The 20,237-nt window shown below is 43.9% G+C and overlaps 1 protein-coding gene across 2 annotated transcripts in view; it reads left to right on the forward strand.

Moving 5' to 3' along the window:
• IVD (isovaleryl-CoA-dehydrogenase) overlaps window positions 1-20,237 on the forward strand; it is a 146,757-nt gene that overhangs the window by 43,412 nt on the left and 83,108 nt on the right. For both annotated transcript variants that reach the window (XM_087381271.1, XM_087381270.1), the window contains exon 8: window positions 11,636-11,748. In XM_087381271.1, coding sequence (XP_087237397.1) covers window positions 11,636-11,748 — 113 coding nt within the window. The remainder of the gene's footprint in view (window positions 1-11,635; window positions 11,749-20,237) is intronic.

Consider the following 20,237-nt stretch of genomic DNA (forward strand, 5'->3'; position numbering starts at 1 on the left):
CTCAAACCTTCTCTAAATAAGGGGGGGAGAATGCTATGTCCAACATGGACATAACGTGGCTAGTGTTATGGAGGTCAGGGTAGCCTATGTTCATGTGACCTAACCATGGGACAGTTAGGACATGTGGTACCTTTGGTATTCCAAGGGGGATTTTTAGGCTTGAGACACCTAAGACACCCTACATCTATATAAGTAAGAGAGGTTGCTCACTTGGGTCATTCTTGGGAGTGGGGACTCTCGAGAATACCTAGCCAGGTTGAGCGCCCATCCAAGCCTGTCTCCTAACGACATTTGTGCACAGATGGGGCTGCGTGGTATTGTGTAGTCTTACCTGGGATGGACTATGGTTGGAGGTTGCCTGATTACTAGCTCGGGGGTGATCTTGAGGGATCTACAATTGGCTCTTGATGCACTAGTCAACACCATATGTGTCCCTATGTTTGTATACTGATGTTGGGTTATTCTTGGAAGTTTATTATAGAGATAGAGGAGATCCCTCTTTGGTGATCCCACCTTCCCTAAATTTAGTTTTTTTTAAATCTCTCTGCAGCAAGCTTTCTTTGATTGTCTGCAAGCACATCATATAGATCATGCTGTCTCCTTGTCATATAATGAAATCTTCTGACATTACAATATTGAGCTCCCCACTTTGGGGACTCCTTTTCATGATATAGAATATTAAGATTTTTACTAAAAATGTGTGTGTCTGTGTGTATGTGTGTGTGTGTGACCCAGACATTGAGGTGGAAATGCAAACGTAGACAGCCCGTTAGTTGCTGTACATACCTGTCCCATAACTGTAAATATGCTTGATTATCTGAAGTGTGTTACTCTCAATGTACAGGGAATGTGTGATGGTCGCAAATGGAAACTGGTCTGGATGTATATCAGCCAATTGCAGCCTGATATAGTTGCTTTGCAAGAGCATAATCAGCATATGTATGCTGGTCAGATAGGCCATTTTGCTGGTTATGATATCTTCTATGTTGGAGAGCACTCCTTTTCCGGCGTGGCTTTTTTGGTAAAGCACGATCTTCAACCTGTTGTGGCCCTCAATGATCGCCATGGTAGATGGATTATTGTTCAATGCCTTGTTCAAGGGAAAATTTTTGAATTTGCATCGGTTTATGCCCCCTAATCTTCTCGTGATAGAGCTTTCATCTAGGTTGTCATGCATAGCTATCCATTGCGACAACATGCCTTCATTTGTGGAGACTTTAATAATGCCCCTCAATCGGGTGACAACACCTCAGGCCACACTCATATGTTGACTTTTGAAAGACAAGCATGGTCTGATTTTTTGCTTCAGTTGCGCCTGGTTGATCTCTGGAAGGAATTACAGCCCATGCTTCCGGGCTACAACATGTTCATCCAATTCTGTCTGATGCTCAGGCTTTGGAACTTGAACATCCCTTCATTGAAAGGGAATTGTCTGATGCACAGAGATTCTGTGGCAAATGGAAATCTCCAAGATGGGATGGTCTAACTATTGAATTCTTTCTTCCTTTCTGGGATCTTCTTAAATTCACCTTGCTGCAAATTGTAAATGCAGCATGGCAAAATCAGCAAATGCTTGTGTCATGGAAAAAGGGTCTTCTCAACCTGATTCCAAAAAAGAAGCTACGTGATTCACTTGGCGATTGGAGGCCAATCACACTCATGCCAGTCATTTACAAGGTGGTTGATCATATTAAAGGTTATTTGCATGATGGGTTGCATCCCTTCCAATATGGCTTTGTTCCACGTCGCCATATCACAGGTAGCCCATTCGGTCGAAGCTTATAAGGTCACTAACATTGCCAATGCTTATATTGGGATTGAATATGCCAAATACACGCAACAGGATGTTCTACTCTTGCAGGCAGATATTGCAAAAGCCTTTGACACAGTTCAATGGGATTTCATCTCACAAACTATGCGAGCTTTGGGGTTTGGACCAAAAAGGCAGCAGGTTATTTACTGGTCTTACAGAGATAGCAATGCGGCTTGCATACTTTCTGGGGATATCTCTGATGAGTGGACTCTTCGTTGTTCGGTCCGCTAGGGATGCCCTCTCAGTGCTTTACTGTATGCCATTGCCACTCATCCTATGCTGCAATATATTGATCATCTTGTGGCTACAGGATCACTTCATGGCTTGGAATTGGATGCTAATCGCAGCATGGTTGCTCAAGCCTATGCTGATGATTCTTTCTTTACCTCGAAGAATTGAGAAAGTAGATAGCCTCGAGACCGCCAATGTGGCACTATTGGCATAAAAAGCATACATTGACAAAACATTGAATGAAATCAAGAAACAAGGATGGCGTATGCAAGAGGAATGGAAGGAGAAAAGCAAGAAAGATGAATGGGAGAAGGAGAAAGAAACATGGGAAGCGGAAAAGAATAGCCTCAATGACAAAATGCAAGCCATGGGGATAGAATTACAGGAACTAAGGGACATGCAAGGGACACCGGAAGGGACGTGCAATGCAATGGAAGTGCTGAAATATGAGAATAAAAAGCTCAAGAAGGAGATGGCAGCCTTGCAAACTACCATACAAGGGAAGCATGCTGAGTTCACACAGCAAATCACTAAAGGGAATGCAGATATGCTAGAATGGAAGAGTGTGGTTAAGAAGGGTGCTTACCTAGAGGCTTAACAGTTGGAGACACCCCCATGTCAGATGCCAAGATTTTATTCACCAAAATGGGAGTCAATTGAGCATGCGAGACAGCATGGAGGGTTGGTAAAGTTGAGGCCCCAACAAGACCCCTTGTAATGAAACTCCGAACAACTATGGACATGTCTACTCTCATGAGTATGAGGGCAACCTTGAAGGGGACCAGAATATACATGGATGATGACCTCACACTGCTGCAGCAGGAACATCGGAGAGAGGGATGGTTAGGGTTATGCAGCAAGAGATGCAGGTAAATGGGCTGCCTACAGGGATGGAAAAGTGATTATCAGAGAGAGCAGACAGGGGAGAAAGGGAAGGAAGAGAAGAAGGAGAAATAGACAGGACGGTGTCAAACCCAAGGGAAGAGGGCACAAGGGGGCTTGAAAATGGTGGTTTGGAACTGCAATGGCACCCTCTGGTCTGACGCAGGAGAATTCTTGGAGACATACACTGACAGGGACGTAGTTTTCTATACCGAGACACACGAGAGCCCAGAGAGAGAGCTGCCCACCGTGACAGGATACACACTATCCATAGGAGGGAACTGAGGAGGGATAGTGGAGTACGAGGCTCTAGGGGTGTGGCTGTCCTCTTCAAATCAGGCCACTCCTTTCAGTGGTTAGGAAAGAGGAACATGCACGGCACATGTGGATTAGAGTTCAGATACCAGAGGCACAACCGATCTTCATTGTGGTGTGCTACTTTCCTCCGGATACATCATCCTATGCACGTGAGGTTGCCACAGAAGGGAACAGCCCATATGAGAGTATACATGATGATATCACAAAGTTCTCTAGACAAGGTGACATCCTCCTTCTTGATGCCTTCAATGCATGTACAGGGGACAACCAAATGGGACTACTTGACTTTGCATCCGATTCCCTCATAGTACCAGAGTTAGATGCAGTTGAGCTCGGGATAGTGAGTCGCTCAATAGATGCTCCACGAGTGACAGGGTATGGGCGGCACCTACTTGCTATGGGAGCAGTATATGATCTGATCACATACAACGGCCTTCAGAGATGGCCATCATCCGGTGGACTCACTTGTTTCCCACATGGAGGGGGGACAAGCACAGTGGACTACTTGATGGGGTCCCTTGCCTTTGCATCTCAGATTCACGACGTTGTAGTGCCCCCTCCCCCACTCGGGGCTGATCACTCATACCTGACATTCTGTATTTCCACTACCAGGCCAGTTACAGAGAGAGTCCTCCATGCACCCACTTGGACCTATGTTCAATTTGACCGGACTCTCGATCCATTTTACGTGAGTCACTTAGCTTGAGAGCTTCCGACCCTACACGGAGCGAAGGTAGACCTTGCTTAGGTTTCAGCCACTTTGGCTTCAGTGGTACACGACGCTGCCATCATCTCTTTCCCTACGACTCGACCCACACATGCCCCGACTGGGAAGATGCCTGAGAACCCCTGGTACGATGCTGAGTGTAAGGAGATGAGAGCTCACCTCACACGCGAGCAGGCCTTGGTACACCTGCCTCATCTGAGGTGCATCGCATCTCACATCGGATGATACGACGTAAGAAGTGGACTTTTCTCACTTGCATGATTGATGAGGTGGTCGGATCTTTTCGAGAGGGAGAGCCGACTATCGGCTTGGGACTCCTATTAGAGGGGAAATGCATTCCCATCACTGACCCAGAGATTTGGCACAAATATGCATGCTCCTTATACGGCATCCCAGGTCAGATGCCACTAGATATGTCCTCTATGCCGAGATCCACTACTTGTCACTTGTTCACTGCACAAAACGTGAGGAATGCCCTCCTTCGTCTGCACAACCGGATAGCACCAGACCATGAGGGGCTATGTACAGAGCACTTCGCACATGGACAGGAGGTCTTGGCCCCAGTTCTAGCACAGCTGTTCAACCATGCAGTGTGTCACGGATTTCCACCTACTTGGAGCACTACCACCATTGTACCGATACATAAGACAGGGGACCCCATGGATACTGGGAACTCCCACATTCTCATGATTGGTCACACTCTGGCTAAGATTTATGGATCGATACTGGAGAGGGCAATCAGTAGTTATACAGAGGACCATGGATAGCGGGCTCTTGGGTAGGCCGGCTTCCGGAGACAACACTCCACACTGGACCATATTTTAACCCTGAGAGCCATCATCGAGGAGGCAAAGTCGAGACGCCAGAAGGTCTACGCTTGCTTCATGGACTTTCGAAAGGCTTTTGACACAGTCCCTCGCTCTCGCCTAATTAGGCGACTATAGGAGCTGCATCTCCCAGAGGTCATGATCTGGGGAGTGATTGTACTAGTTTTTTTTTGCATTCTTAGCACTTAGCACTCAGCAAGGGCCTTAGTGAGCCCGTTTGCTTCAGCCCACAGTGGCTTGTATGGGTTACATATATCTTATATCTTGTCTCATAGACCCGCGAGGTCTCCTAAAGACGCCAGTACACCTCTCTCTCTCTTTCTTTCTTGATGTAGCCCGTCGGATACAGAGTGGGCCAGGGTGGAGCGGCTACAAGTTTTCATGTTATCACGGATCCTTAGTAAGCCATCTGTCCCTCACCAAATCATTCGGGTAGAGTTTGGGTCACCCTTATTACATCTAGATGCTGCATTTCAGGTCATTACATATCTGTACCGAGTCGGGGAGTATGGGGGTTACACATCTGGGCATAGCAGGATACCATGGCTAGCACTGTCCTCTTCTATGGCACTTGCTGTAGGGGGAGATCAAAGGTGTTGGTATGCACGCACAGAGAGATGGTTTGCAGGACTAGGGCTCCACATTGACAGACTACCTCCTTTCCAGTGCAGCATGGACGCTCCTTTCTGAAGATGAGCTTCTACAGAGATCACTTCCTACATATCACAGTGGAGGGTTTCATTGATCCACCAGGATACACGCAGATTCACCTACCCCACTCGTTGAGGATCTCCCTTGGGCGATTCCGGGTCTCTTCACACAGACTTCGTATCGAGAGCGGCCGAGCAGCGCGGTTACCTAGGGAGAGGCACATATGCACACTGTGTGACATGCAGGAGGTTGAGACAAAGGAGCACTTTATCTTCAGATGTTGTGTTTACTATGAGATTCGAGGGCGTTTCTATTGCCTCTTTAGAGATAGTTATGGGATGTTGGCACATGTCCTCTCCTACCCAGACCAGCGATGCTTGGTTGGTTTCATTCATGAGATGCTCAGACACCGCGATAGGATACTCCGAGCACGAAGACAGGAGCATTCTTCTCTCTCGACTGATACCTCTCAGAGCTCTATCACCGAGTTCTTTCAACCAGATCACATAGAATCCCTCGAGGCGAGACCCTGACACGACCGTGACCCGGAGCCTGTGACCCGACAGCTCAGACAGAGGGTTGACTCACAGATCACACTTGGGGACATCCCCTCCTTGTTTAGAGTCAGAGCCCCGACCGACGGGGGTCACAGTGGCCTTGGTTAGACGCAGAGCTATGACCAGGAGATGTACCAGGACTGCACCCTTGAGGGAGTGACATCGTTCTATTGCTGACCTCATGCTTCCACTTCCACAGCCTCATACATCTTGATGTCTTGTTGCTAACGACGACGACGACGATGATGATGATATGATGATGGTTATGGTGATGCCGACGATGATGCTGAGATGGATATATATATATAGTCGGGATGATATGACTATGTTGTACTTTGGACTTAGTATTGCCATTTTGCATTTTTTTGCATTCTGCATTGTTATGGATGCTCGTTGAGTAGCTCCACTACCACAGCTCATTGTATCAGGTTTTTAAGTCTCATAGACGCATCGGTCTTCCGAAGACTTTAATAAACTTTCTTTCTTTCTTTCTTTCTCTCTCGGAGTAAGCCTTTAGACAGAAGACAAGGAGGGATAGTGGGATAGGAGGTTCTGGAGGGGTAGCCATCTTGTTTAGATCACACCTGAGGTTGCTTATCTCTATGATACGAAAGGAGGAGCACACTGACCAATGTGGGTGCGATTCAAGCCACCTGATACACGGTCGCTCTTTATCATAGTATGCTATTTTCTCCTAGACACATCGTCCTATGCGCATGAGGTCACTACAGAGGGTCATAGCCCATATGAGACGATATATGAGGACATCGTGGAGTCTCTAGACAGGGAGAGGTAGACAGGTGGAGCTGCTTGATTTTGAGTTAGACCCCCTCCAAGCGCTAGAGGTAGAACAAGTAGAGCTCAGGATAGTGAGACACTCAGAGGATACACCACATGTGTTAGGGTATGGGAGACATCTACTAGAGATGGGAGCAATACATGACCTAATCATATACAATGGTCTTTAGCGATGGCCATTATTTGGAGGACTTACATGTTTCCAACATGGATGGGGCAATAGCACTGTAGACTGCTTGACTGGCTCACCGACTTTGTGACATGGGTATAGGACTTTATATTCCCTCCCCCCCCTCTTGGCGTCGACTACTCATACTTGTGTCATTTAGTGTCTTGACTACATTACCAGACATAGGACGTGATCCACCTACCCCCACCTAAGTCTGGGTACATTTCGATCATGCCCTGGATGCAGTAGACATGAGCCACTTATTCCACGGGCTAGGAACCCCTTGAGAGATGATGCAGACCTCGCTCTTGCGTCAGACGCACTAGTATCAGTGATCCATGATGATGCCACCAGATCATTCCCTACGACCAGATCTAGAGCTCATCTCTTAGCTAGGAAGATACTATAGAACCCATGGTTTGACAATGAGTGTCGGAAGATGAGATCCTACCTCATCCGGCAGCAGGCTATGGGACATTTGACGAGATCTGAGGCATAGCAAAATTTCACGACGTCTGACGCGGTGTAAGAGGCGGGGGTCCCTCTTCATAGGATGGATGAGGTGATGCTTTTTTCTTCATGGAGATGATCCCACCTTTGCATCGGAGCTCTTATCCGAGGGAAAGCCACCTATACCCAGCACAGATACATGCATATGTCATGCCTATTTGACATCCCTCTATGACGTTCTGGCTCCGGCACCACCCAAAATGTATGCTCTTCCTAGGCGCATTCTATTCACTCCACAAATGTGAGAGCTACATTACGCCGGCTCCACAACCAAAGAGCCTAGACCATGAGGGGCTATTTTACACATGGGTAGGAGGTCTTGGCCCAATCCTAGCACAAATGTTCAATTATGCGGTGTGTCATGGCTTCCCCCTGCTTGGAGTACCACCACCATTGTGTTGATACACAAAGCAAGATATCCTATGGATACTGGGAACTACCTCACTCTCATGATTGATCACACAATAGTCAAGATTTATCGGTCGGTACTATATAGAGAGAGATCGGTTCCTATACAGAGACACATGGGCAGTGTGCACTGGGATAGGCTGGTTTTAGGAGACAACATTCCCGTCTTGATCATATTTTCACTCTGCGGTCAGTCATTGAAGAGGCGAGATCGAGATCCCAAAAAGTATATGCCTGCTTTGTAGACTTTTGGACAGCCTTTGACATAGTTCCACAATCAACGAAAACAAGGGACGCAGATTCTAGATGTCATGATTTGGGGGGTGGGAGTTTGTAAGAGTCAATCAGAGTGACAACCTTAAAGGTCAACAAGATGACCCTAAAGAAGAAAGTGTCCAGTCCTGAAGATGTTCCTCAAGCTCTAAAGGCGGTATGGGCTGAAAAGGTTGAAGCATTCCAGTAATAGTTTGCCACATGAATTTGTAATGCATACCAAGACCAAATTTTGCAGCAGCCAAAGGAAAAGAAAGAGGAATCCCATTATCATGAATGACATCTACAACAGAGTTGATCCCCTTCAAGCTAAGGAAATATGAGTGTCTAGGCTCCTACACTACCAATGGAGGGGCAAAAGCCTTTGACCAACGTATGCTCTCTGCTATGAGAGAGTTTCCTTGTAAAGAATCCCGACCATGCCATTTTAAATGAGAGAGGACATGCTTCTGATCCAGTAACATATGAGAGACCAAAGGACAGCCTTTGATCTTGCCATCAACACATTCCAAAATGAAATCCCAGTGTGTAGGCTGCCAATATCCAAAAGCAGGAGTGGTGAGCTGTAAAAGCAAATGGCGTATCATAGCAACCCAAGGCTGAGACCCCGGCAAGAAGTGCAACATCATTTTTCCCTTGCGAGCAAGAATATGCACTTGAATGTTAAGGATATTCAACCCTTCGTGCATTTTTGGCGAACAGAGATGCTGTAGCGAGAGTAATCTCAAACTCTTCTTGCCATTTTTCGAATGCCAAAAAGTTTCCATAATATTGGATATAAAAGAAGAAAGTTCTCTCTTACTGAACATTATCAAAGGCAAGTAAAACTGAATATAAGCCACCAGAATCGATTGAAGAATTCGTAACCTGACATGTAGAGGCCATGTTGGCAGCTTCCAATATTCAAGCTTTTTTTTTCCTCATTTTTGCTAATATCCAGTCAACTTGTTGGCAACGAGTAATCGACCAACCCAAAGGATAGCCCAAATGACGAACCATCTGATTGGGTGGAACAATTTCCTCCGGCCATAAAAGAGTATGCCACTCTTTTAAATGTAATGGCAATAACTTATGTTTCTAGAAATTCACATGAAGACCAGCCGCCAACCCATATAAAGATAAAGCCCTCATTAAACAAGATAGATCGTGCTCTATATTCTGAGGAGTAAATAAGGAATCATCTGCATAGGCTTGAGCAATCAAACTTCAAAGTACCGCTCCCTTGAATTTGCAAACCCTAAAGCACGTCATATGCTATGAGATGATCCATGTACTAAAGCATGGGATGTGTAGCTATGGCATATAGGAGTGCACTAAGCGGACAGCCTTGACGAACCGAACAGCGAAGGGTCCATGCTTCAGAAATATCTCCAGACAATATGCAAGAAGTCGATGTCACTGTAAAGCCAATAAATAATATGCTGCAATTTTTGACTTGAGGATATTCCAATATGCAAGAAAGAATTCAACTGTAAGACCATCTCATCCTGGAGATTTCCATCTACCACAGGATTTTACTGCATCCAGTAATTCTCTTCCAGTGAAAGGACTTTCCAGTTCTAGATCTTGAACAAGAGAGACAATGGGAGAAACATGCCGTAATAATTGAGTCCGTGATGCAAGACCTTTTGTGAAGGAGGATCTGCAGTCCCAAATTGCCTGGAAAATGATCCACAAGCAAGTTGGGCTCGAGAAGAAGTCCAAACACCATCAGGCCTATGGGCCTGGCAAATATTTGTAGACTGTCTCTTGTAGTGCAAACTTTTAAAAAAATCCTTCGAGGAGAAACCTTTGTCAAAGAAATCCCTCTGTCGTGCTCTTGTCTTCCATTTAGTGATTTTTCTGTGATCATTGCTTTGCAAGCAATGTCTAGCCTAACAAAAAGATGTGCTTTCTTCAAAAGACAAAGGCCGAAAAGATTGAGCTCAGTCAAAGATTGACAAGTGTTTTTGGCCTGAGCAATTTATGCCTCAATATCTTCATGTATTGTTTACCATAATCCCGAATAATTGATTGCGAGCAACAAAGGCATCCCAGGAATAATCCATATCAATATTGCTCTGATGTGAGAGAGGCTAACAAGCATCATAAATCATTTCCTTGTATTGATTATGCTCGAGATAGCTGTTATTCACAATGAGGAGTCTTCTATGTGGCAGCCTATCATGTGGTATTTCATGAAAGAGATCCGCAACCAAAGAGGAGCATGGTCAGAATGCGTAAGGCATAATCTACCCACAAATTAGTAGTGAGAATGCCACAGTGCTGTGGGTTGATCCTGCACCAACGATCCAATCGAGCCTGATATGAAGACTGTGCATTATGATGGAAAGTAAAGCCTGGCAGCAAAGGATGTTATTCCTCCCAAAGATCAGCAAACTAAATTGCAGTAATAATTGAGACCAACTCCGCCTCTTAGAGGCCAGCATATGAGTACGACCTGATGTATTATCTCCATATTGAGGGGCATTGTTGAAATCACTACAAAGAAAAGCATGCTGTCTCCAAGGATATCGCTGCATATCATCCCAAATCATACGTAGGATTGAGGTGCACACACTGAGGCAAAATTTCTCCTGAAAAAGGCACTGCACAACCATCCATCTGCCTTCTGCATCATTGAAGGCAACAGTGGGCTGGAGATCAGCATGCTTTGCATAGTCCCTCACAGGATCAACAATGTCATCCACCTCCCCATAAGTCTAATTGTGGGGGTTGACTCTTTCCAAGCTTTACGGGTGTCCTCAAAGCCTTCCTGTATAATGTCATAAACCAAAACTACAAATACAAATGAACTTGGATTACATAATAAACTCTAACCTTAATTCTAATCCTAACCCTAGAAAGTGGAACTAACTTACATTCCCAAATCATTGAACGACTGATGAAACAACTCACTAGTATGAATGTACTTTGGAAGTATCAATTATTTGCACAAAATCGTTTGGGGATATCGCAAAGTATGGGAGTACATAGTACAATGGTCAATGTACTAGCCCCCTTGTTCTTTTTGTGGAATCTCTCATCCTTAAGCCTGATCAAAGGTACCCGTGCAAAGGATGTCTCTGCCACACTGTCTACAAATGGACATGAGGTCGAGGAGCCATCCCCTAATATAATCTTGAATGTATTGATTATCCCTTTTAATCCGGATGGAAGAGAGACCCAAATAAGGGCTGTCAATGGCTGTAGTGTGTCTTGGTATAACATCATCTATTCCATCTTGTTTTATCTTCTTTTATGAAGTACCTTCTCATTCTTTCTGCTCATCATCTGTTGTATCAAAAAGATTTTGTTATACAAATCCATGTTAAGAACCCAAAATTTGGTTCTATCATTGCAGTCTTGAAAATAAAAGTGTGTCGCATTTTTTTTTGTTACAGTCCCTAAGCATAAATTGTTTTGGAAATAACACTTGCTGTTGTTAGAAAGGTTTCTTGGTTTCATATCAACAGTTGCTTGTCTCTACAGCCGGCTCAGATGTTGTCAGCATGAAATGTAGAGCGGAACGTGTTGAAGGTGGTGGCTATGTCTTAAATGGGAATAAAATGTGGTGCACAAATGGACCTATAGCAAATACATTGGTATTTTCCTTTCGCATGTATCTTAATTAGTATGTGTAAGAAAACATCACTTTTATTTTTAATGCTATTAGAGTCGATAGTGAGTGGAAGAGCCCATCTATTGTCTCAATTTGGAGCATTTATATGGAGGAAATGAGCTCAACTTTGATGAAACAGACATGGGATTATAATTTTACCTTGTAGGAGACGGCTTGATGACTCTAATTATATTCAGAATCACAGGAAAAACATGGTTTCAGGATCACCTTATTCTTAAAATTTGGAAGAGTGGAAGGCATAACAAAGATAAGGATATCTGGCTCAAGAGGGCTATGATATCCTTTATGAGAATTCGGAGCTTAACCCTTCCGATTACTTTATATTCTCAATGAAAGCTTCTCATAGAACCACATGCTCTTACCACCCTTTGTAAACAGAAATGAGCCCAAGCAGCACCATAGGCTTCATTCTCTCAAGAGAATTGGATCTATGTATCTATTCTGAATTCTTGCTTTCCAAGGCTGCCATTGCGAAAAAAAGACTTTTTCCTTCTAACCATGCATTTATTGTTTGACATACAACAAAGCATGAACTTGAAAATGCATATTGATCAAGAAATAATCAAACGCCAATATTTTTGGTGAACGAGGTATGATCTTTGTGTAGAATTGCCAATGTCACTTCTAAATACTAAGCTCATTACTTTGACTAGAGCTAGAAGACAATAGGAAGATGATTTTAAATGAGCATTGTAAGAAACTTTGAGCTTTGTGAATAAAGTCGCTCCTTGTATACACTATTTCTGTTTCTTTTTAATTCAGATACCGGCATGCATTTCTCCTCTTCAAAATATAAAAAAGCAGCAAAAATGGATGTATTATGTTCATCATCAGAAATATTAAGAGTTTATGTTTGATACAAAACTGGGCAGTAAATGCCAAAACTGCTGACCCAAATCAGCACCCGAGGTGCAGAGGGTGCAGACTATAATGACGCCATGTGTCAATAACGGAGAAAATAGTATAAACAACAGACATACAGAACAATAAACTGATCAAGAGCTGCTCTGTCTGAGCAGGTGCATAAGTCAATCAAGACATTTTGGTTGGCATAAGACATCTCAGAATTAATTCCTGGTGAGTAATAATGTGTGACTAAAGTGTGTGACTAAAGCCTGGAATGTTGGTCTTCAGATCTACAGCAAGAAGCCTCGTTTCCTGCTAACAAGCAGCCACTTCAAACTTGGATTATAATCTATATCATTAAATTGAAATTTATTGTGAACTAGGTAGTCCAAAGAACATGAGCTCTAACGATTCTGCTGATGGAACCCAATGGACTCTGGTGGAATCTGCATAGAGGGGCGGGGTCTATGATGCTTACACACTTGGACCCTGACCTGCATGGTTAGGATTTGCATTGGTACCTTATGGTCAGATCCAGGGATTTCTCGGAGACGTACATAGCATGAGATATAGCTTTCTACCAATCAGAGCCCAAAGCGCCCTTTGCCTGCAGTTCGTGGATACACATGGGAGACATGAACCAGGACGAGACTCGGGAGACAGGTGGAGTTCGAGTTCTAGCTAGCTAGCATGCTACAATGCTAGTTAGTATACCAGACATCTAGTTAGCATTAAAAAAAGACTCTCCCTTTCCTGTAGTTTGCCTCGTGGTTGTTTAGTACTAACAGGGTGATGGAAGCTATGAGCTGATATCATGGTGCTTGATCATGGAAAAGGATGCTTCCCAACCTTTGTCACCCAAACATTAACACTCTGGGGATGATGAGGAGGACTTGCGGCAGTAAATCTTGCCCCCACAGTTGGAAAAAACAGCAGCATCCACAATTGCAGCAGCCCAAACCTGAGGGGAGTGTGTGAGTGAGATTTTGAAATTGGGCACATGGTTCTTGATGTGGACGTAATTATTGTAATTGTGGCCATTAGTGCCAGAGTGGTATTTGTATTTGCAAGACCAAAAATACAAGACCAATTTGCCAGATTTTGGACGAGTTAGTGTATCTAGGAATAGTTGGTCGCTGTATTCAGCCGGGTTTGGGGCACCTAGACCTTTCTGGAATGTCTATGTTTGGGGGCGATAATCTTGGGCAGGAGGGCCCTTTTTGGTGAAAGCATGTAGCCCAAAAAGCACTGAGGGCTGTTTTTGGATTGTAAAGGCATGTGGAATCCCTCTATATAAGCTCAAGGTGTGTTGCTTGATATCTTCGGAGTACAAGCTGAATATATGTGAGCCCGTTTCTAGGATATATGCTGAATTGCTGGAGGTATGCAACCATGTTTCTGAGATACAAAGCTGAAGGTTCTTGCTGCTCATCCCAAGGATGCATTCCGGGAAATATTCATGAGCACATCACTTTAGGCTTACAAAGCATTTGGGCTTCTGCATCTTGTTAAAGATTTGTGGTGTCTTGGGCACAAGACAAGGCAAGATATGAGTAGACGATTGAAGCAAGAGCATGGTACCATGTATGCAAGGATGCTTTATGCCACATGTGAGCAAGCAAAGCAAGGTCGTAGTTCACTCCTATAAAAGGGGTCACTTTCAAGCAATAACATGTACAAGCTCTCAAGTCTCTCTATGAAAACAAGCCTCAATCTTGTAACCATATTGAACTTAAGTCTATGCTTATTTAGTCTAGCTCTTCATCATGTGTGCACTTAGGATTCATCCATTGTATCTTAACTTTAACACACCCTAGTCATGTATGCCTAAGATACTCATTATAACGAACCCATACAAAGAAAAGATGAAACTTCGGTCTGGGTGGATGAAAACCAAAGAGCCAGAAAGACTTCCCAAAAAGACTAGTCAGGAATCTCACTCGCAGGCGCTGCCAAAGAAGATCAATGAACTCACGAGAACATGGAAAAAACGAGAATAAATGAGGCACAGTCTTCTAAGGACTAAAGCATCTGTGAGAACGAGCAGGAGCAATGTGTCTACGGGCCAATATTTGTCCAGATGGAAAAATGCCCAGAAGCACACGCCAGAAGAAAACCTGTTGCCAAAGAGGAGTTTTGTAAGCCCAAAGCTGCTTTAATCTCTTTCTCCATCACTTGGCTGGGTGATGCATTCGCCAAATAGAATTGCCTTTCTTTGAAACCCAAGGTTGAGGCAAAAGGATTTTATACAATGCAGGCACCGTAATCTGAGATAGCCTCAAAGGGCGAGAAGAGGACCCTGGTGAAGTCAAAGTCCAATCCTCCAACCTGTCCTGAAGTTCCAAAGGAGGAATCGGAACAAAAGGTGAAAGCATATAAACAATTTGTTGCCACAAGGCACGATAATGAGCGCCCAAGCCCTACCATGTAGCTGCTAGAGGAAAAGGTAGCACAGAGCCATCATCCTGAATAGCAGCAGCAATAGAGGTGATGCCCTTAAAAGAAACAAAATAGGAATGGCGAGGTTTCTGTAAAGCCAGTGGAGACTGAAAAATTGTTGACCAGTGAATGCTTTCAGCTCGCAGAGCTCGCAGTGAATTACCCAGCAGAGACTATCGACCATTCATTCCAAATGAGAGAGGACGTGCTTCCAATCAAGAAGCAAACTGGAGACAAAAGGGCAGCCAGGCAAAGTGCCATCAATGCGACCAAATAAGAAATCCCAGTAATTGATTTGCCAACGACCAAATGAAGAAATACCGATAGGTGAGATTGGAGATCTAATCATAAGAGCCCAAGGTTGATGCCCTTGCAGAAATTGCAGCAACATTTTTCCCCTGTGAGCAAGGATGTGCACCTGGATATTCATGATGTTCAAGCCATCACGCATCTTAGGAGAACAAAGTTGATGCACTGAAAGTAGTCTGATACTTTTTCTGCCATGTTTGGAACGCCAAAAGATTTCCATAATGGCAGACATGAAAGAAGTAAGATCTGCCTTGGTGAACATAATCAAAGGCAAGTAAAATTGACTATATGCCAGAAGGATGGACTGCACTATTTGAAGCCGAACATGCAAAGGCCAAGTTGCCAATTTCCAATATTCTAGCTTTTTCCGACCATCACCCAATCAGTTTGTTGACGACGAGTGAGACCCCACCCCAAAGGGTAACCAAGATGACGAACAATCTGAGTGGGTGGAAGGATTTCCCCAGGCCACAAAAGACTATACCAATCTTTAGAATGCGATGGGAGCAGCTTGGACTTTTGAAAATTTACGTGAAGACCAGCTGCCAAACCATAAACAGAGAGAGCCTGCATCAAGGCAGAAAGATCATATTGTGTATTCTTCGGGGTAAAGAAAGAATCATCAGCATAGGCTTGAGCAACCATGCTGTGATTTGCATCTAATTCCAAGCCATGAAGGGAACCTATAGCCACGAGATGATCAATATATTGCAGCATAGGATGGGTAGCAATGGCATACAATAAAGCACTAAGGGGACATCCCTTAGGGACCGAACAACAAAGAGTCCACTCATCAGAGAGATCTCCAGAAAGAATGCAAGCTGCATTGTTGTCCCTGTAAAGCCAGTAAATAATCTACTGCTTTTTTGTGCCAAACCCCAAAGCTTGCATTGTTTGCGAGATGAATTTCCATTGAACTGCATCAAAGGCTTTTGCAATATCCACCTGTAAGAGCAGAACATCCTGATGCGTGTATTTGGCATATTCAATCCCAATATAAGCATTGGCAATATTATCTGTGATATGCCTACGGGGAACGAAGCCATATTGTGAAGGATGCAACCCATCATGCAAATAACCTTTAATACGATCAACAACCATTTTGGCTATGATCTTGTAAATGGCTGGCATGAGTGTTATTGATCTCCAATCAGTGAGGAAATCACATAGCTGTTTTTTTGGAAGGAGCTTGACAAGTCCTTTTTTCGATGACAATGGCATTTGCTGATTTTCCCAGGTTGAATTAACCATTTGCAGCAAAGTCTGCTTGAGGATATCCCAGAAGGCAAGAAAAAATTCCACAATGAGACCATCCCATCCTGGAGATTTCTATCTGCCACAGGATTTAATAGCATCTGACAATTCTCTTTCAGTGAAAGGAATTTCCAATTCCAAAGCCTGAGCATCAGAGAGGATGGGATGAACATGTTGCAAAAGAAGCTGACGGGCAGAGACAACCTGAGGAGAAAGAATATCCACATGCCCAAAATGAGATGAAAAGTGCTGCACACAAAAGGAAGAAAGCTCTGAACAAGATAAGGACCAAGAACCATGAGGCATCCGGATCCGAAAAATATTGGCAGTCTGTCTTTTGTAATGCAAACTTTTAAAGAATTGTTTGGAAGAGCAATCTTTATCTAAAAAAGCCCTTTGCCTAGATCAGGTCTCCCATGTAGCAAGCTTTCTTCGGTCATTCGATTGGAGGCAAAATTTATCCTGATATAATAGCATGCTTTCTTCTAAAGACAAAGGCCGAAGATGATTGAGGTCTGTCAAACTCTGGCATGTGTATTTGGCATGCTTCACGGTCTCCCGTGTGGCCTGTATGTAAGATTTACCATAATACCGAATAACAGCCTGCATTCTTGCAACAAAAGCCTGCGATGCATAATCCAGATCAGTGTGCATCTGATGAGAAAGAGGCTGAATGGCATCAGAAACCATGGATTTAAAATCTACATGGTCAAGGTAACTATTATTTATTAGCAAAAGGCGTTTGCAAGCCAATATATCATGTGGAAAGTCATGCAAAGAGAGCCTCAGCCAAAGAGGAGCATGATCAGAGTATGTGAAAGCATGGTCAATCCAAAGCTGACAAGCGAAGACATCAGAATGCTGTGGATCACAACCCGATACCATTTGTCCAAGCATGCCTGATATGAAGATTGAGCATTATGCTAAAAGGTATAGCCCGAGAGTATGGGCTGCAATTCCTTCCAGAGATCAACCAGAGACAATTGAAGCAAAAAATCAGACCATGCCTGCTTTTTAGAAGCCAACATGTGAGTGTGGCCTGAGGTATTATCTTCCGGTTGTGGGGCATTATTGAAATCATACAGATAAAAGCACAATGCCGCTAGGGATATTTATGCATAGCATCCCAAATCAAAGCTCGATTCCGAGAAGATTGAGGAGCATATACTGATGCAAATTCAAAGATGTCGCCTTGAATAAGGCATTGTATGATCATCCATTGACCATGGTGATCGTTGAAGGCCACAATAGGTTGAAGATCATGCTTAACCAAAAGGCTATCCCAGAGAAAGAGTGCTCTCCAGCATAGAAAATGTCATAACCAGCAAAATGTCCAGATTTGCCAACATACATATGCTGATTATGCTCTTGTAAAGCCACTATATCAGGCTGCAGCTGGCGTATAGACAGCCAAACCAGTTTCCATTTTCGACCATCACACAAACCCTGTACATTCAAAGTGACACATTTGAGATGATCAAGCATATTTACTGATATAGGACAGGTATGTACAACAGCAAAAATACCTTCTATGTCTGCATTTCCACCTCAGTATCCGGGCCTTGACCTTGAGAAGATAACTCAGCCTGAGGAAAAGACAATAAGGCAGCAACTTCCTCTTCTGGAAAGTAGGGTACGATTGGCAGTCATCTCAGCCCAAGTCAAACCAATACCAGAATTTTCAGCCGGTGTTTTGCCTTGAGAGGAAGCACCATTCCAAGTCCGAGAGGGCAAAGGTCTCCTAGGTGAGAAGACTTTTCTTGGGGTTTGCCAAGCATCATTTAAAGTTTTTTCCTTTGCCTAAGGATGAGAGGCCGAAGGCACAGAAGGAGGATCATCACCATTCGAAGAAACCAGTGCTTTCCCTTTGTCCTAGACAACAAAAAACTGTTTCACCCCCTTAGTCTTCATCAAGGAGGAGGTGGTAGAAGTCTTGCTCGGAGGTGGTGACAAATCAGCCTGCAATGGCATATTGGGAGTATGTGAAGGGCATTGTGAAGCCATATGCCTGAACTTCTTGCATTCAAAGCAAGCACCTGCAAAGAGACCCCATTTCAGTTTATAGAAGGCACTGCCCATCGAAACATTATTCACTGTAACCGAATAGGAGTCCGAGGTTGGATCCCTCAGGAATAGAAAGGTCACTCTTTTCTTTTGGCTTTCTATTCATAGAGGGATTGCAATGAACTTGTGGAGATCCAGATCCTACTTGTCCTCGTTGCCACATGGCAGTTGAGTCAGTACAACATTAGAAAGGTGTTGCTAGGATTTTCAGCATCTTTCATACAGCACCTTTCTATATGACCTGGGGTTCAGTGGCTTGGTTATCTCTTATTGGCCCAGGTGTTTTTCAAGAGACATGATCCAGATCTAGTTTTCATTGTACGACGACATTCAGTGGAGTCTTGTTCCCTCCAGGATGTTCCCCAAACCTTTTTCAGAGCTGCTCATGCCTCAGTAGACACGTCTTGGGAGATCTTGGCTAGCATTGCAGCTTGGCATATTTGGAGAGCCAGGTGTACAGAGGTGATGGAGGGTATCCAGGTTCACCCTTCCCAGACTATGGCCAGTATTTGGACTGACACAGTACACACTTTGATGGCCATTTGGGCGAGCATGCAGGGATCCTCCAGAGCAGCCACTGCCAGGGGAGTTACTTTTTTCAAAGTTTGGAGGGGATCTCCTTTCTTCTCTGAGTTTCCTTCAGGGTTGAGATGGCATTTTTAGTCTCTACCTTGGTTCTTTATTAGCTCACTTTGAGCTGTTTTTTCCTCATGCATTGCATGATGTACTCCCACATTTGAGCTTGCTCTCGCGGTTTTCATTCATACTTAATGAAGTAATTTTCTTAAAATAAAAAAAAAGACATTAAGGGAAATCCACAACTTCCACCGAGACAGGGCATCTATGTTGAATCAATGCCTGATAATCTCTGGTAGGAGACCAGGGCAACACATGAACCATCTGCTACCATAGAAAAGAGGGGAGTGCTTCAATAAAATCTGCCTGTGCTCTTCATCTGCCATGATCACTTCGAAAAAGCCCCTTGCTGCATAATGAACTTTTTTGACGTAGGAACACACATACACACACACACACACTTTTTTGGTGAAATCTTATATTTCTGTGTGGGAAACTCCAAAAGAGGTAAAAACCCACCAATAAGTACAAAGGAAAAATTTATGAGCAAAAGTCATGAGGCAACCAAGTAAAAAGTTACATATCAAGCTGGAGGAGGATCAAACACAACATCCTCCAGCTTCAGATTATTGCTTTGTAAAAACTGATGCAGTGTAGAAATCACACCATCAATAAAACCAAGCTGTTTTTTGCCCTTGTGATTCTTCTTAATATAGCCCGGCACCCGAAATTTTTGAATCACAGGGTCAAAAACCTGTTGTAACATGGGATGAAAAGAATCCAGTGAAAATGGCACATCTGCATCCTGAACAGAAAAAGACTCTGGCAGAGGCATCAAAGGCAAAGGAGCTAGATCAACATCTGTATCCTCCGACGAAAGAGCTGCATCTGATAAAGCAGGACTTAGCATTTCAGCTTCACTTCGAGGATCAACCTGAGAAAGAGCATGTGCATCATCTCCTA

This window comes from Dipteris shenzhenensis, chromosome 11 (assembly GCF_047967505.1).
Source record: "Dipteris shenzhenensis isolate YYH24624 ecotype China chromosome 11, Dip_SZ_1.0, whole genome shotgun sequence".
Taxonomy (NCBI): domain Eukaryota; kingdom Viridiplantae; phylum Streptophyta; class Polypodiopsida; order Gleicheniales; family Dipteridaceae; genus Dipteris; species Dipteris shenzhenensis.